The sequence below is a fragment of the Bos mutus genome, chromosome 12 (genome assembly GCF_027580195.1).
Source record: "Bos mutus isolate GX-2022 chromosome 12, NWIPB_WYAK_1.1, whole genome shotgun sequence".
In the NCBI taxonomy this organism is placed as follows: Eukaryota; Metazoa; Chordata; class Mammalia; order Artiodactyla; family Bovidae; genus Bos; species Bos mutus.
The window spans coordinates 21,142,126-21,160,780 of NC_091628.1; the positions used below are offsets into that span (position 1 = coordinate 21,142,126).

At 53.0% G+C, this 18,655-nt stretch overlaps 1 protein-coding gene across 2 annotated transcripts in view; it reads right to left on the reverse strand.

The window, feature by feature from the left end:
- Positions 1 to 885: 885 nt before the first annotated feature.
- Positions 886 to 18,655, reverse strand: part of DHRS12 (dehydrogenase/reductase 12) — a 40,367-nt gene continuing 22,597 nt past the window's right edge. Inside the window, exons 6-10 of one of the 2 annotated variants that reach the window (XM_070380352.1) lie at positions 8,086 to 8,147; positions 6,727 to 6,831; positions 5,042 to 5,132; positions 2,387 to 2,524; positions 886 to 1,537 (exon numbers count right to left, since the gene is read on the reverse strand). In XM_070380352.1, coding sequence (XP_070236453.1) covers positions 1,428 to 1,537; positions 2,387 to 2,524; positions 5,042 to 5,132; positions 6,727 to 6,831; positions 8,086 to 8,147 — 506 coding nt within the window. In that variant the 3' untranslated portion in view covers positions 886 to 1,427. The remainder of the gene's footprint in view (positions 1,538 to 2,386; positions 2,525 to 5,041; positions 5,133 to 6,726; positions 6,832 to 8,085; positions 8,148 to 18,655) is intronic. The other variant, XM_070380353.1, reaches the window with a different exon arrangement.

Consider the following 18,655-nt stretch of genomic DNA (forward strand, 5'->3'; position numbering starts at 1 on the left):
CCCTACTGTCCTTCAGGAAGGGAGAGATGCAGGCTGGTGGAGCCGGTGCTCACGGCCCTTCCAGGCAGATCCACCAAAAAGCCCCTTTCTTGGAGCTCTCTGGCTAAGAGCCCGATCTGAGCACCTCAGACACCTCCGAGGCCCGGCATGGTGGGACTGGCTGAGCTGTGCCCGCCCCTCCCCGGGTCCTCCTCCTCCGTTGATGCCGAGTTATGTTCATTTCCCCTTGAACTTCCAGAGTGTATGTAGAGCTTTCCTCCGGAGAAGGCAATGGCACCCCACTCCAGTACTCTTGCCTGGAAAATCCCATGGACGGAGGAGCCTGGAGGGCTGCAGTCCATGGGGTCGCTGAGGGTCGGACACCACTGAGCGACTTCACTTTCACTTTTCACTTTCATGCATTGGAGAAGGAAATGGCAACCCACTCGTGTTCTTGCCTGGAGAATCCCAGGGAAGGGGGAGTCTGGTGGGCTGCCGTCTATCGGGTCGCACAGAGTCGGACACGACTGAAGTGACAGCAGTAGCAGAGCTTTCCTAAATCTGTTCACCGATTGTGTTAGAGCTCTCCCTGTTTCACTAAGACAGAAAATGCAAATAATTTAAAAGTTTTACCGAACGGCAACACCAGATTGCCAAGTGCATAATTGAAGCCGCTTCTAATCTTAGCACCTGTAAACCAGGCCTCCAGTGACTGCTTGTAAATAAGCACTGACCCTTGGTTCCGCCTTGCCCCTGAAGCCTCAGGGCCAGGCCAGGGCAGTGTAGCATCCCCTCCTTCCCCCTCCCGGACCTGCTCCCCTGATACTGACAGTGACACGGAATCTTTAAGAAAATCACACTCACAAATCAAGGAGAGATTTACACAGAAGAAGCTACTGCGGAAAATGAAGGTTCACTTGCTCTCAGCCGCAATCATGTATTTTAAAATAAAAGTTTCCATCCTGGACTCCTCATTGCTACAGGGGGTAATCTTTAGGGGTTTTTTTCTCCCCCCATGAATTTTAGCACACTTGTCAGTTAAATGCTGATGTTAGTAGCTAACACGTATCACGTCTTTATGACACACCAGGCATTCTGCTAAGAGCATTACAAGTGGTAACTCACTGAATCGTTACAACCACCCCATGAGGTAGGGAGCACTCTAATCTCCACTGACAGGGAAAATGAGGCCCCCAGAGGGTAAGTTAACCCAGCTTCGGTCCCATGAGGCGGTGGTGAGTCAAGCTTTCAGTACTAGGCTTTATATATAAAGAACAGGACTAAATTCTGTGACTCCTGACGGAGAGGAAACCAGCTCAAAGCACAGCCATGGAAGATGGGCCGGTCTACGGCGGGGCAGGAGCAGTGGGGTCTCCTCGCTGGCCACTGGTCCGCACCTTGCCGTATTTCCTGAGGCAATTCCGGCTCCTTGTTGGGTCTAGCCTGGGCTATTTAAATCTCCGAGCCAGCTCTTCCAAGATCTCAATGAGTTTCTCCTCTTCGGCCGGTGAGGACGATGTCCTCGCGAGAGGCAAGTGTGTGGGCGCCGGTTTCCGGTCTGTAAACGTGAGAGAGAAACACAAAGTCACGAGCGGCAGGGCCGGGCCTCGGGTCAGTTGTGAGCGGCCACTGCCAGGGGTGGGGGCCCACACGGGAAGGGGGTCGGCCACCCCTGCGCTCAGGGTCCGAGGGGACAGTGAGGTGCTGCAGAAGGGAGGCTGAGGCCGGGCGGCAGGCTGAGCGCCGACAGCTGGCGACAGGACTCCAGGGGCTGGCTGGCGGCGGGCAGGGTCCCCAGGCCTGGGTGCTGGCTGGTGGGGGTCGGGGACCCGGGAGTGTGGCATATTTGGTCTGGCAGGTGATAGTGAGAGAGGGTACAGCCACCCTCCTGGCCGCCACAGGGTCCCCAGAACTCCATCACAGCTCACGCAAGCGTGGCCACCTCCGAGGCGGGAGGGGAACCTCCACCTTCTTTCCTCAGCCTGCCTGCTCTTAGATCTGCCTGTTGGGATCCCGCCTGGGTAGGGAGCAAACGCTGAACAGATAGCCACCCCCAGCAACAGAAAAGCAGAGATTCACTCCCAGGCCCTGGGCTCCGGCAAAGGAGCTTCCAGTCTCCGAGGTGCCCCACAGGTCCAGCCGTGCCCAAGACACTGAAGTCAGGGGTTACAACCCCAGGACTTACTTCATCCTCACAGGACCCACTGAGTTCGGGAAGGCGGATGCAAAAAGCCGGGAGTGCAGAGCCAGAGGTGAGGCCCTTCCCAAAATAACAGGCCAAGGAGCCGTCCCCCGAAGGCAGGCCAGCACATCAAGGGGAAGGGCGACAGCCCCTCCCCACATGACCGGGGAGAGAGGAGGGTCCACCTCCAGACACCCTCGGGCTGTGGTTCAGAGAGAAAGTCACCTTGGAAGAAGCAGCCGCTGGGCTGGGCGGTGGCAGCGGGGGCAAGGGCCAGCCACAGCACCGTGTCCGCGCCCTGGGCCTCGGAGCGCAGCCTGGCCCCCAGCCTGGCGTGGAAGCCCGGCATCGACAGCCGCACACCTGCGGGGAGGCACACACAGGGCCGTGAGGACAGCGCCCTCATCCTCAACCGAGTTGGCTGCTTTAATACCAAAATAACCACGCGGAGTTGGAATGAGATCACCAACTGCCCTCTTTCCACTTCAAAACAGTGTTCATGCAGGCTGTCGGCCCAGACAGGCCTGTCCCCTGGGAGCAAAATCCCCTGGACCTCCGGATTCCCATCCTGAGAAATGAGGGTCACACCTGGGGGCAAAAGGGGATCAGACTCCCCCCGTCCTGGGGGACCCATCTTCTCAAGGCTTCTGATCCTCCCAGGATCCAGGCTGAGTGTCCTCCGGGCTGTGAGAGTGTTCTCTGCTTTTTCAGCGAGGCGTGTTGGAACAAGGGAAGGGACTCTTTCCTCCCTCTCCCTCATCCTCCCCAGCACTGGCTGCAGACTGCACCACCCCACACACACACCCCCATTTGCCCACAGACCTCGGGGAACACAGAGTCTTTACAGTTAGCACTCTGGGAAGCACAACTATTCTCTCATGAAGCCAAAGAAAGAAAAGAAAGCAGAGAAAACAACATTGGAGAGATGTAATGAGATCAGAGGATTTCAGAGAAAGGATCATCTAAAACAAAATTTAAAAATAAACGTTTTTTTCTTTTTCCCTTTACAGAAACAGTACTTGCTTATTGTGGGAAAATTAGGGAATACTTCTGATGAGTAAACAGCAGGCATTTGAGTCCCCCGTTGGGCTTCCCAGGTGGCGCTAGTGGTAAAGAACCCACCTGCCAGTGCAGGAGACGTAAGAGACATGGGTTCAGCCCCTGGGTCGGGAAGATCCCCTGGAGAAGGGAATGGCTACCCACTCCAGCATTCTTGCCTGGAGAATCGCATGGACAGAGGAGCCTGGCGGGCTACAGTCCATGGGGTCAAAAGGAGTTGGACACGACTGAAGCGACTTAGTGCTCACACACACATCATACCACTCCGGGAGGACGAGTGTCTGTGGGCTCAGGCCCTTCCCCAGCCCTCCCTCTGGACACTGAGGCCCAGTCAGCAGCCTCTGAGAAGCCCAGTCTTGGCCCTGTGACCTGTGGACCACAGATGGCTGACCGCACCCTGACCCAGATGCTGGACTCAGGTGGTGACCTTGGAGCGCAGACTCGGCCAGCGCACAGGTTGATGTGAGGACCGTCAGGGTGATGTCCTGCGGGGATGAGAGGCTGGTGGTTCTCCACTGGCTGATAGAGCTACCTGGTCAGGCAAGGCTGGGCACGTCTCCCACCAGGAAGTGACACAAGATAAGAAGCCGCCCTCTCCCAACAGCCCTGGCCCGAGGGCCTCCTGGGGTGCTCGGCGGAGGACACCCCCCCTTTCCATTTACAACAGGAGGCTGCCAGATGTCCTCAGCTCCCCCCACCCCCAACTGGCAGGCGGGCCTGCTGCACCTCCCCCCGCCCGGTCTCTGTGGGATGCAGTGGGGCACGATGCACCCCCTTCTCCATGGGGACGTAGGTGTATCAAAAGTAAGACCAGAAGGCTCTAAGGTCTGAGGGCCCGATACCTGCATTTAATGAGATAGCACTGTTTGCTTCCCATAGACATTTATCCGCAGCAGTGTTCAGGGCTGAACAGATGTCCCGTGCAGGTGTTCCCTAATTTATCAACCTACTCTCCAAGCACCAGTGCTGGGACGAGCAACCTCATTTTCCACATCTCTTAGGATGAATTCCAAGGATGTAGATGCAGATATTAAGGCCTCTGCTAAACCAGCTTTCGGAAGGTGACAGCAAGTGTATGAGAGTCTGCCTCTCACTAGACTGTGGCCGGGCCCAGCCGGGACGTCCCAGCCCCTCTGTGTGCCTCAGTTTCCCCAGATGTAAATGGGCATGGTGGTAGTGCCCACCCCAGGAGGGGGTGAGGGCACAGGCGATGGTATGGAGACAGCGCTGGGAGCAGCTCTGGGCCCTCGTGTCCCAGGCGTTCTGCCAGGGCTGCTGTTTTCAGTTCCCTTGCTGGGGGAGGAGGAAAGAGCTACAGAGCCCAAGTGATACGCCGAGGTCTCAGAGGTGGGAGGGACTGACCCCGCAGAGAGTTCTGTTCTCCTTCCCTCTTTTTCCACGCTTCCAGAGAATTCCACCTGCCCCCTTGTGATTGTTACTTCCCCTTGTGCATTCACTATTTCAAGAAACCCGGGCAGTGGGAAGGTGGCCTGGCCTATCCCCACGTCCCCAGCATCTCCCATAACACTGGGTGTGGACCAAGCACCCTCTGTCCCGAGGGAGGGGTCCCCAGCCATACCCCAACCCAGGCGCCACCCACTCCCTGGGCCATGCACACGTGGGGCAGACTGACCACACCAGCTCTGCCTCTGAGGACCAGGCTTCTCCCTCTCCAGTCCCAGTCTGCCTGGCTCCCGCAGAAACGAAGCCATTCCTCATCCTCCTGATACCAGTTCTAGGTCATTCCTGGGGAGAGTCCGTCCTGCGGCCGCCCAGATATTTTTAGATGAAACGTGGGCGGCAGGGAACTTAAAGACCTACCTGGGGTGTCGACCCAGCCGGGATGCATGCATGAGAAGTGGATGGCCGGGTGCGCTCGGGCCCACCGCTCCGTCAAAACCACCTGCTGCCTCTGGACAGGGTGAGGGTGAACAGATGGGAGGGGGAAGCAGGGGGGCTGAGCGTGTGCAGAGCCCCCGTCCCCCGCCCTCCACAAAGTCAGATCGCAACTTCCTCTAGAATCATCGGCTCTTCACCCAGCGAGCTCTGGCTGTGACCCAAGGCTGCGTCCTGGCCCCGCCATCTGAGACGCAGACAGACCAGCAGCAGGAATGAGGCTGCCGGTGGCCTGGGGGCTTCGCCCTCCCTCCCCCGAGGAAAGTACACCCACAGCGCCCTCTCGCTGTTACCGTATCTGCTGCTGGACGCGAGTGTGGTGGGAGCACAGAGCACCCCCGGCCCCGTGCCCTGCAGGCACTGAGTGGGTGTCTGCGGACACGTGAAGGAACCTTGGAGTGTGGGAACCGTCCTGAGAGGCTTAGAGAATGCATCTGCTGCAAATTTCTTTAAAAATCGCCAAGTACCCCCACATAAAGCCTCAGCTGTGTGGAGGCCACTGCCCCCTCCCAGGGCGGTTAGATTACATTTTACAAAGAGCTCCACCTGGGCCCCATTTATGGAGTGAGTGCTTTGTCCCCAGGTTCCCCAGAAAATCTGTAGAGAAGCCTGGTGCCTCTGATTGGTGGGATGTTGAGTCATGACAAGTCACCCACCAGGAGCTGGTCTGGGGGTTGGTGAGCGAAGGTGGGGCAGAGAACCGGGGTACAGAGGGAGGGGGGTGGGACAGGACTCCTCTGTGAACAAGAGGGAAAGCTGTGGGCGAGGGCAGCTTCACAAACCACCAGGGAGCCCCCCACCAGGTGAACTGAAGGGCAGGAACGGTGAATGTGGCAGGTATACAGTCGGCTCCTAGAACAGCTGTGATAAGCTGAGACACAGAACTTTCTGTTCCGAGTGGCCATGAGACCAGACCTCTGAGCTTTCGTGTCTTCAGAACTGGATGTGCATCCCCCTCAGTGGGGCTTCCCAGGTGGCGCTAATGGTAGAGAACCTGCCTGCCAGTGCAGGAGACATGAGAGACACAGGTTCGATTCCTGGGCCGGGAAGATCCCCTGGAAGAGGGCATGACAACCCACCCCAGTATTCTTGCCTGGAGAATCCCTTGCACAGAGGAGCCTGGCGGGCTACAGTCCATGGGGTTGCAAAGAGTCAGACACGACTGAAGCAACTGAGTGCATACCCCACAAAGGGAGCCAGAAACCCAGCACGGTTCTGGTGGTATCCATCCAGCCAGTGAGCAGGGGCTGCCCAGGGGGAGAGAAGGGACCCCCTGGGTCCATTTCCTCTCTGAGCCACGCAGGACAAGGAGCCTCTGCTGGGTCCTGCTGTGGGGATCACCTGCTCTCACCACCCTCCTTGTGGGTCTGAGATATTCGGGAAGAGAGGTGGCAGCTTTTGTGGCTCCTCCTTGGGGTGAGCTGAAGCCCCGCACCTCCACCCTGGTCCAGGCAGAGCTGAGCTGGGCTTCTGATGGAGAAGAGGATTCTCTCTCCTGTGAGGGACATTCAGGTGCTCTGGGAATTAGATCCAAGCCATTGTGTATCCCAGAATAAGCCTTCCATGGAGAAGAGCCCAGGAGACCGTGTTGAGAACAGCCCCTCGCTTACTTTGTTCTGTGCATAGACCATGGTGCCATCGAACGCTGTCCTTTCTGACTGCGGGTCATCGGTGTTCAGTTTCTGAACCAACATTCCTCCAGAGGACACTGTTATCTGCAGTAAATGGAGATTTGTGAAGAAAAGTTCGTAATACCTTCCCATCCCCCTTCTCCATGTATCTGTTTCTTATTGCTCTTGCGACAAATGACCACAGACTAAGAGGCTTACAAAAGCGCAGGTGGATTCCCCCCAGCTCTGGAAGCCAGAGGTCTGAAATGTGTCTTGTGGGGCTAAAATCGAAGTATCAGCAGAGACCTTCTGACAGTTTGAGGGGGGAATTCCCTCCTTGGCGTCTCCGGCTTCGGAGGCCACTCCTGGGCCTCGGTTTGTGGCCGTACCACCCTGACGACCTCTGCTTCCATCCTCACGTCTCCTCTGACTCGGGCCCTCTTCTGAGGACCCTGGGGCTGCACTGGCCCACCTGGATAATCCACGAAACCCACCCCCCATCTCATGATCCTTCACTAATCACATCTGCAGAGTCTCTTCTGCCAGGTCAAGGTGACACAGCCCCAGGAACTGGGACCTGGACCTCGGGGATCCAGGGAGGTCATTATTTGCCCCCCACACCCCCCACAGCAGAGAGAAGGCAGCCTGCATAAACTGCCCTCTTCCTGACTTCTCTCATTTCTGTCATGTTAACCCATTAGCTGTTAACTCCATAGCTGTCCCCTCCCACTAGAGTGGCAGATTCTCCAGGAAATATACCCACCCACCCCTGCCTGCCTCCCCAGCTCCTCCCTTTCCCAATGCTTTGCCAACTCTCGGATGACTTTGGGGAGGAGACTTTGGTGAGGGCTGGGGTTTTGAATGTGGCCCTTTGCATGGCTCTGCCTCCCTTTTCATGGGCTCTGTGTGCAACAACCCAGCCAGGATGAGAGGCAGGAGCAGGGGATGTGGAGGAGCCCCTGAGAGCAAGAGGGAGCTGGGTTGACAGCCGGCTCCCAGGAAGCCTCTACTGCCAGAAGGGGCATCCTGGAAGCCCAGGCCGTGCCTCCGGAGCTCCGCAAGTATGCATGTCCATGGGACAAAGCCCCAGGCCGACCCTCACCTAGGCCTGGACCCCTGCCCGCTGCATCAGCAACTCCCCAGATCCACCTGGATGCTGCCTGGGCCGGCGCACCACTGCCGGATCTCAGGTTATCAAACCTCAAGGCCTCTGGACCCTGGGGGCCAAATTTGGCCCTGACTGTGGACGTGGACAGCACGCCCCCACCTCGGGACAGTTGGGGCCACAAATGTAGGACCACTGATTGCCCATCCGGGACAGAGTTGCTGACTTACAAGACATCCCCAAAGTCAACTCACCACTCTGGGGTCGTGTTCTTTCTCCAAGACAGGGATCAGGGCGGTTGTGAGAACATATACACCTGGGGGGCACAGAGCATTCGTGAGGTCTCAGGGGCCGTCAGGGGCTGGGACCCCTCCTGTTAGATGGCCCTGGGGTGGAGGCGAGGTGGCGCCCTTACCTGACTCCTCCAGGTGAGCGGGCTGCCTGAGCCGCAGTCTCCTCCTCTTGGAGGGTTTTTATTTCAGCATGGAACCAGCCCTGTATTGCCATTACTCACTAGCCTGTCCCTTCTCCAGCCTCACAGGGGTTTCCTTTCCCCAGGATTGGAACAAAGATGCCTTAGAACCTCAGACACCAAGACGAAAAGATGTCCACACCAGAGAAAGAAAAAAAGCAAACTGCACAACAGTCTGTGAGCCCGCTTTGAGGAGGAAAAAAAAATGTATATAGACACACGTGTTCATTACGTCTAGCCTGTACATGGAAAAATATGAAGCGGAAACAGGACACGCAGCAACACGGCTCAGGCCCCAAGGGTGGGATTAATAAAATATTTCCTTCCTTTACTGGACATTTCTGTACGGTTTGAACTTGAATATTTTTACAATGAGCATAGCATCTTACGATTATTTCTGTAATCATAAAGCCATATATATAACATTTTTAATGAAATGAGGAAGATACTGTTGAAGTGTTATTTGACATGGAAAGATATTCACAGTATACGGAATGAAGCATTATACAATGGCAGGAAGAACAGAATTCCATTTTTGTGAAAAAAGGTGTGTCAAAATGAGGAGAAAGTATCTGCAAGGATGATATTTTGGTGCGCTAAAATGTTTAAAATGCTTCTCTCTGAGTGGACAGTTATTATGTCTAAATGTTAGTCTCTCAGTCATGTCTGACTTTTTTCAATCCTGTGGACTGTAGCCCACCAGGCTCCTCTGTCCATGGGATTCTCCAGACAGGAATACTGGAGTGGGTAGCCATTCCCTTCTCCAGGGGATCTTCCCGACTCAGGGAAGGAACCCCAGTCTCCTGCATTGCAGGGGGATTCTTTACCATCTGACCCACCAGGTTATGTCTATGTTCTTATGTTTATCTGTATTTTTTTTCCCCAAACAATGAACATATATTACCTTTTGTTACAGGGTGGTGCGGGGAGGGGGAGCAGGTTTAAATGAAAGCCCCGGACTCTTTCCTGAGTCACTCCTCAATTCCTGCCTGACCAGCTCTCCCCACCTGGAGCCCAGCACGTGTCCCACCCTGCACCCAAGCTCACAGGAGCAGCCTGGCACTGTGGGGAGGGCACTGGGGGAGCCAGCAGTCTGGATTTGAGTCCTGGTTGGCACCTGCCAGCGGTGCGACCAGGGGCAGGTTGCCGGACCAGTACAGCCCGGGTTTCTTGCAAAAAGGAGACGACAGCTGGCGAGCCCACCTCCTGACATCAGAGGGTTTGTGCCTGAGAACTGGAATGCTCTCTGTGGGCACTGGTTGTTGCCATTTTCTTTATCATTATTACTATTAGTATTAGCGATTCTCAGTTGTGCCTGTCACCTCACACAGCATTCTCAGTTCTCCATACCCCAAATCGTTGCTGGAGGGGCCAGCCTTGTTAATATTTGTGCTTGTTTGTTTTTAATATTCATGATTTTTAATGTCTGGTGAATGCTGGGCCTCCGACAGCTGTTCGCCTCCATGCGGTGGCCTTAAACCCTTCCTTTGCATTCACTGCTGGTGACTCTCTCTCTGATTTAATTTGTGAGAAGTAGAAAGGACTTCTGCCAAAAGCTATCAGCCCTGCCATGACGGATAGTCATAAATGACTCCTTGGCGGAAAGGAAAGGAAAGCTGGAAGCAGGTTCCACGCGGAAGGCTTCACCCTCTCCCTGAGAGACTCCACTGCTTCCCTCCAGGATCAGACTTGCTCACCCCGCTGACCCAGCACACCTCCAGGATAGATGAGAGCTGGGGGGCCCCTTTGCGTCTCTCCCCAAAGCCCAGGAAACAGTGATGTGTTTTGTTTTCTGCTTCATCCTCTGCGAGAATATGCTGTATCCATTTAGATGCTAGTAGAGTTACCCTGTGGGGTTTCCCTGAGCCACCAGGGAATGGTAAAGAATCTGCCTGCAATGCGGGAGACGCGGGTTCAATCCCTGGGTCAGGAAGATCCCCTGGAGAAAGGAAATGGCAACCCATTCAAGTATTCTTGCTTGGAGCATTTCATGGACAGAGGAGCCTGGCAGGCTACAGTCCATGGGGTCACAAAAGAGTTGGACACGACTGAAGGACTGACACTTTCACATTCAGAGTTACCCTGTAGGAAGATTAGCTGGGCCACTCATCCTCAACTGTAGGGCACAGCCAGGTAGTAGGTGCTTTCTAAAAACTCCTGGAGAAACTACAGTTTTTAACAACAGGCCTTCCGGGGCCTCTTCTATCTTAAAAAAAAACACAACAGATCTCCTTGCAGGTCATCGCAGAGTGCTCATCTCAGTGCTGAGTGAGGACCTAGAAGGGGAGGATGGTTGGGGGAGGGGAGGAGATTCAAGAGGGTGGGGATATGTGTGCACCTATGGCTGATCCATGGTGTTGTACAGCAGAAACTAACAACACTGTAAAGCGACTACACTCCAATTAAACAAAAAAATCTCCTTCATTCCAAGTTCCCCACCCTACTTCCTGGGGCCCAGCTACACCCCTAAGCAGATCTGAGCCATCATGCACGTTTTTTTGCCTCCTGGGTCTCCAGCTTTATGATTTCAAAACACACGTGTCACTCTTCACACGCAGCAAGCGTTTCTCCCCTCTCAGAAGGAGATGAAGCCTCTCTTTCCAGCCATAAGCAATTTAGAATCCTCCAGCCTCCTAGCCTCCCTTCTGAGGCCCCTCCTATGTACCTTCCACATCTTTTCAGGCCAGCAAAGAGAAACACAAGAAAAATCTGCGAAATGCCCCGTATAACTTCCTTGTTCCTATTCCCTCCTGCCTATAAAATTTCTAGCCTTGTACAGCTTTTTCAGGCCCCATCTACTGCTTAATGGATGCTCCCCAAAATTATCAATCTCTGATTAAAGCCAATTAGAACTTTTTAAAAAAACTGCTCAATTAATAACATAAAAATGTATAAGTAATATGTATGTATATATTTGGGGTCCCCTGGTGACTCAGATGGTAAAGAATCTGCCTGCAATGCAGGAGAGCCAGGTTCAGTCCCTGGGTGGGGAAGATCCCCTGGAGAAGGGAATGGCTACCCACTCCAGTACTGTTGCCTGGAGAATCCCATGAACAGAAGAGCCTGGCGGCTACAGTCCATGGGGTCACAAAGAGTTGAACACGACTGAGTGACTAACACTTTCACTTCATGTATATATTTATATATTTTTTTAATGAAAAGAATTGGAATTAAGACAATCCCAAAGAGGTTCTGTGACTTTTCCAAGTTCCCAGCAAGTCCATGCAGAGTGGAAAACAGATGGCAAATCTTTTTTTCTTTTTAATCTCTTTCCTTGAATCATTAAACCACAGAGTCCCAGCCTACTGAAATGCCAAGGGAGTAGGAACGATTCCCTTGTCTGCAAGTCACTGTTCCCCAGGGATGAACTTGGCGCCAGGAGCTCCTCGCCCAGCTCACAGATCCTACCACCAGCCCGCTGTGAACACAGGCCCCAAAGCCCTACAACGCTCCAGGCTCCCAATCAGATTAAGCAGAAAACTCCTCCACCTGGCATGGTGGACTTCTTCCGGAAATGTGCCCCCCCACCTTGAGGGGTGACCCCCGTATCCTGTTTATCACAACACACACCGAGTCGTGACCCTGGGCCTGGCACTGTCGTTGAGCCATGTGGCCTCGACCACATGGACAGAGCAGACTGAGTTAGAGGTGACCCCGACCTTAGCAGGAGACCCGGGTTCAATCCCTGGGTCGGGAAGATCCCCTGGAGAAGGAAATGGCACCCCACCCCAGTATCCTTGCCTGGAGAATCCCATGAACAGAGGAGCCTAGTGGGCTACAGTCCATGAGGTCCCAAGAGTCGGACACAACTGAGCGATCAGCACTTTCTCTTCTTCCTGACCTGAGCTGTGCCAGTCGAACTCTCCCTCCAAGCATGTGTACACAAGACCCTTGACTCAGCGGCCCCCATATTTGGCCCTTGGGTATGGACAAGCAGATACAGGGAGGGCTGGGACGGAGTCTGTGGACAGCGGTCCCAGAGAACGGAAAGTTCGCCCGGTCCTCATGCTCTCCTGTCCTGTCCCTGACGCCCCTCCAAAGCCCAGCTGTGCCTCCACCACTGAGTTCTATGAAGGCCATCCTTGCGTCCCCCTCCAGGAGATCAATTCTGTTTAGTCAGCTTGTGTGGGTTCCTGCTCCTGGTAACCAGACAATCGCTGAGACACTGGGCTTGTCTTAGCTAGAAAACCCACCCATTTGCCTGTGACATCAGCTCATGGGAATATCCCTGGGAAGGCACAGGCAGGCTCTGCTGGAAATGGCTGTGGGTGTCTTTGGCCATTTCAGTGCTATCAGGAACCAGTTCTGTAACTTCTGTTCCTCCGAGACTGACTAGCTAAGACCAGGGACATTTGGGGGATTCTGAGCTTTGATGTGGAAAGAAAAAAATAAATAAATAAAAAGGAGAAGCTATTTTAGAGTCTGGGCTCCTGGGGGAGGCAGGCCTGGGTGTAGGGAAGACACCTTCAGCCATGCGATAATGTGCCCAAGCTGAGGCTGCTCCCAGTAATAAGGAAAGTAATTCATTATCATTATGACTCATTAGTATTTTAAATTTACACAATGCCTTCCTTCCAAGGAACTCATTATGTCGATGGAAGTTCATTACGAGAAGGAGATTTGGGAGTGGATTTATGTTGGACACAGTCTTCTAAATACAGCAACAAGGACCTTTATGACATGGGTACATGACTTGAAGCAAATCTCTCTCTATAAGCTAATTAGCAAGGGATGCTAAACTGTGTCAAGCCGGGCGATGCTGGAGGACAGATGCGTAGTCCTCTTAAAGCGTTCCAGAAACCACAGTTCCATCCAAATATTAAATTTATGGGGCCCCTGAAACCATACCATAGCATGGGTATGATATATTTCAATAGCATTAAAATAGTTGTTTGATGAGAAAAATATACTGCAGCGTTCACACTTAGCACAGAGAACTGATTGGAGATTCTATTAAAAGAAACCTTTAAAACCAGCTTGAATTAAAGTCATTTTGGTTACTAGGTGGGTATATTTGGGTCCATGCTTTACCAGTTGTACTATCTGCTGGGGAAAATAATTGTCCTTCTACCCCTGGGAAGTTACTGGTGTGCATTTTAAAGGAGCAGACAGCTGCATGGTGAATACCATTTGGTACTTGTCCCACGGGTACAGTAACACAAACATCCCACAGTGAGCCCCGGGGCCTCACACACTCACTTTACAAATTATATAAAGACCATTTCAAAGATCATATTACGGGGAAAGCTGGCAGCACAGAGTCCCAGAGAAAATGAGGAAGCAGGACCAAGCTGAGTCCTGCTCTCAGTAATAAGGAAGATAATTCGAGTCATCAATTTCCCGTGGGGCATTTACTCTTGGTTTGGGGTCAGACAGCATGAGGGGGAGTCAGATCTTTTCCCCGTGCCCCCAACCTCAACTTCCCCCTCTCCCTGCCACTTCCAGTTCCACGTTTTAAATACCAGTGGCTGCATGTGTGCTAAGTCGCTTCAGTCGTGTCCAACTCTTTGCAACCCTATGGACTGTAGCCCACCAGGCTCCTCTGTCCATGGGAGTCTCCAGGCAAGAATCCTGGAGTAGGTTGCCATGCCCTCCTCCAGGGGATCTTCCTGACCAGGGATTGAACCCGTGTCTCCTGTGTCTCCCATACTGCAGACAGATTATTTACCCCTAAGCCACGGGGAAGCCCCTTTAAATGCCAGACCCAGTACTAAGTACTGTGAGGGATCCTCGCCTCGAGGTGTTCATCAGGCATTAACACGTTATCATGTAATGAACCTGCAGTGAGGTCAGTGCTGTGCAGAAGTGTGTGGACTGCTGTGAGCACATGGGGTGGGGTGGGGGTGCGTCAGAGCCACAGTAGCGACAAGATGACGTCTGAGCTAAGATTGAGAGGAGAGGCAGAGTGTGGGAGGGGGCAGGGGTGGGAAGGAGGGTGACCAGGCATGGGGTACAGTCTGTGCAAAGAGCCTTGGGGTGGAGGGTTCACTCAAGGGTGGTTGAAGCCGAGAGCAGCCAGAGAGCCTTGTTTAAACGTGGGGACAGACCTCTGTGAGCTCTAATGGGAAGGAGCCATCTGGGGGTGGGGGTGGTGGTGCCTGGCACCTGTCTTGGGCTCCAGGTCACCCACAGAGGTGAAAATGTCATCACTTCCTTGTCCTCCCCAGGCCATCCGAGGTCTGAGCCTGAGGACTCGTTGTTTAGTGGCTCAGTCGTGTCCGACTCTTTGGGACTCCGTGGACTATAGCCCGACAGGCTCCTCTGTCCATGGGCCTTCCCAGGCAAGAATACTGGAGTGGGTTGCCATGCCCTCCTCCAGGGGATCTTCCCAACCCAGGGATCGAACCCAGGTCTCCTGCATTGCAGGCAGATTCTTAACCCCTGAAGCCACCAGGAGGCCCGTGCCTCAGGGTGCTGGAGGCTAAAGCAGTGTTTCTGGTGCAGGATGACTGAAGCTGCTCCCTGCTGTCACATCTGAGAGGGAGACTGTTGCCACTACCCCTGGGACCCAGTGAAAGGCCCTGCTTTACAGCAGGGAGAGCGCAGGCTCATTAAAAGCATGAAGGTGCTTAATTGGGATTTTGTTTTTAAGATTCCTCAAATGAGCACTTGCTTGAATGGCTGTGGGTAGCACTCCTTGAAAAACACCATGGAACCCCAACCAGATCATCAGACAAGGTTCTGAGCCCCCAGGACAGGATGGGGCCGGGCACCTTGCTGGCTCCCTGGATTGGGGCCAGTGCTCCTTGGCTGGGAGAGTACGAGAGTGGTGCCCACGGGGTCCTGAGAAAGATCACTCCAGCCTGAGCACTGCAGCAGCTCAGATACCACCCTGGAGAGGCAGGCAGGGCAGGTGCGCGGGGGGCAGTGTCCAGGCACACCATGGCCCGGGGGCTCAACTCTAGAAGGTTTTTCTGCCTCATCCCAAACAGCCTCGATAGCAGCAGAAAACCAAAGCCGACGGGTGAATGACCTCTGACTTCTGGGACTCTGACCCCGACCTCTGCGCAGCGCTGCACTGCATGGCAGGGGCCACTGCGTGTCCTCCTCGCCAGCTGACAGTGCTGAGCACCCGCTGTCCCCAGGCCTGAGCCAGGTGACCTGTGCTCTAAGCTAGAGAGAAAACTGCCCTTTCTAGGAGCGCATGGATTACCAAGGAGGGCACCTCAAATCCATCGCAATGAAGGATCTGCTTCTTACCAAGAAACAGACTCACTGTGCCCAGAGCTAAGATGCTGTCCTTTCTTTTTGCTTTATCTTATATATCTGTACATACAGTAAAACTCGTGTGTGTGTGTGAGTGTGTATAGCTCTCTGCGCCTTTGCCAATGCAGAAGGTTGGGTAACTAACTATGTATTACATTGTAGAGTGATTCAGAACCATCCATCACCCCAAATATTCCCTCACAGCCACCTGGACCCTTTGTGGTCACACCCTCCTTGCATCCCTAGCCCCCAGCGACCACTGATCTGTTCCCAGTCCCCAGAACGTCATGTAAATAGAATCGTATGATGCGTCCTTTTGAGTCTAGCTTGATTTTCACCAATGCACTGAAGATTTATCCACATTGCTGTAAATGTCCTTGTTTTGTTCCTTTTACTTGTGGCACAGCATCCCATGCTGTGGAAGTACCACAGTTTATTCGCCAGTTGAAGGACAGCTGGGTTGTCTTCAGTTTAGGGTGATGAGGAATGAAAATAAGGTAGCTATAAACATTCATGCTCATGTTTTTGTGTGAACATCTGATTTCTCCTGGGAACATAGCTTCCAACTCCTTCTTTAACCCTTGCCTCTAGCCTGTAAAGGTATCATGATCCCATTTTACAGAATGGGGATGTGAGGCTTGGGGAGGTTGAGGCAGTTTGCACACGTCACAGGAGGAGCTGGATCACAGGCTGAGCTCCTCGTAAGGGCCAGGCAGTGCCTGCCCTCAGTGACTCATGCCCTTTACTAGAAACCACCTATTGATGGGTGACTTCTATGGTGCTAAGACAGAGTCACAGAGGGTGCTCTGGGAGCCAAGAGCAGGGGCCCTGGCCAAGCTCCAGGCTAGGGGTGCTCTCAACCGAGTCGCAGAGAAGTGAAAGTGAGCCAGGAAGGGGACATTCCAGGCAGAGAAGCCTCAGAGATAAAAGCATGGAGGTCATGGGCTGACTGGGGGCTTCCCAGGGGGTCCAGTGGCTAAGACTTTGAGTGCCCAAAGCATGGGGCCCGAGTTCAATCCCTGGTCAGGGAACTAGATCCCACATGGCAGCAACTAAGACCAAGCACAGTCAAATAAGTAAATATTTTTAAAAATAATAATGCACTGGCAGAGGATCCATGTTGGGAAATAATGGAAATATGTCTGGGCGGATAGGGGAAGTACAATAACAAAGGACTGCAATTCCAGATTCAGGGATTTGGGTGTTACAGAAATATTACCTGACATTGCTGTACTGCTTACTATTCCCAGGTACTGTGTCTCTCTGGGAATCTTGACAGTTTGGGAGCTGGAAGGTTTCAGGAACCAAGGATTATTGACAAGTGAGAATGCCTGGTGCCAAACACATTCAGTGTCTGAGGCCACATCCCTCAGAAGTACTGTTCTCTGCTTTCCTGGGGTCTGGACCCCAGATCCCTTCATGGATGAAAAGAGAACTTACTGTATAGTCACTGAAATTGTTTGTGTGTCTGATTCGCCCATTGCACCAGGAGTCCCTATAATTTCTGAATCCTTAGCACTGATCACAGCTTAGTGTGTGCTCTATAAATGTTTACTGAACGGACAAAATATTTTGCTCATTAAACATTTCAGGCTAATAGTTAACCACATCCTTAACTCAGAGGACTCATTTCCAAAGAATTAGAATATAATAAAACAGACCCTTGTTGCAGATTATTGTTTGACCATATTCACTCCCTCTTCTCCACCTTCCTGGGAGGAGTATGTTTCCCTGACTCTTGATTCAGGGCTCTGTGAAATGACTTGTTTTAGTGGTTAGATGTTAGCAGATCTGCTTGCAAGGTGCTTGCACACTTGGGCTTCTGCTCTTGCTGCTGGAACATACTCTGGCCAGCCTAATGGTCCAAGGAGGATGCAAAGATTTGGAACATAATGTAGACCCTATTTGCTCAGATACCCTGCTGAGCCCAGCTGAGGTTAGTCCACCCAACAGACCTGCATAAGAGTTAGCAAGAAATACATGCTTATTATTGTGTTCCTCAGATATCTGGGAGATGGTTGTTACGTAGCAAGAGCTGACAGATACAACCCTATAGCAAAAATGTACCAACTATAATTTTATTTAGGAAGGTGAGTCACAGACTCTGGTTTCAAACTATTTCTGGCCCAGTTTCCTTGTCTGTGAAATCTGTAGAGTTGTCAGGAGGACTGAATGAGATAATTCAAGAAAAACAGTACAGCCCTGGCATGTGGAAAGTGTCCAGTGTGTACATTATTACCATTAGTATCATCACTATTAAGGTGGGGCTTCCCTGGTGGCTCAGCAGTAAAGAACCTGCCTGTCAATGCAAGAGATGAAGGTTCAATTCCTGGAAGATGGGGAAGGGTCAGGGAGGGTGAGGAAGATCCTCTGGAGAAGGAAATGGCAACCCACTCCAGGATTCTTGCCTGGGAAATCCCATGGACAGAGGAGCCTGGCAGGCTACAGTCCATGGGGTCGCAAAGAGTCAGATGTGACTTAGTGACTAAACAACAAAAACATATTAAGGTGTTTCTGGACCCTGGGTCCCTGCTTTCAGTAGCAGTTCCGTGGATCTATGCCAGCAGTAGAAAGCTCCAGATAACAGAATGTGAAGTGAAGAGAATGTGAACGTTTACTGCACACTGATGTATGTATGGGCTTCCCTGGTGGCTCAGTGGTAAAGAATCTGCCTGTAATGCAGGAGCCACAGGAGACTCAGGCTCGATCCCTGGGTCACGAAGATCCCCTGGAGGAGGGCGGCAACCCACTCCAGCATTCTTGCCTGGAGAATCCCATGGACAGAGGAGTCTAGCAGGCTACAGTCCATAGAGTCGCAGAGTCAGACATGACTGGAAGCAACTTAGCACGCATATGCTCGCACACACGATGTATGTATGGCCTTTCAAAATGACCTCAACTGAACTTCCCCACCTTCTACTAAAGGGCTGAGGCACCCTGCCTGTTTATTACAGCCAATTAATTGGTGACACAGCAGTTCTGGAGGACGTGGACAGCATCCTCATCTTGCGCCCCGTGGGTGAGAGGGGCAGAGATGTGGGTGAGAGTTTTAATCGGCTCGAGCTCGGGCTGTGGCCGGCTGCCAGCACAGCACTCAGCCAAGCGCCACCACCCCCTCCCCACATCTGTCTTCCCTCCTCGCAGAC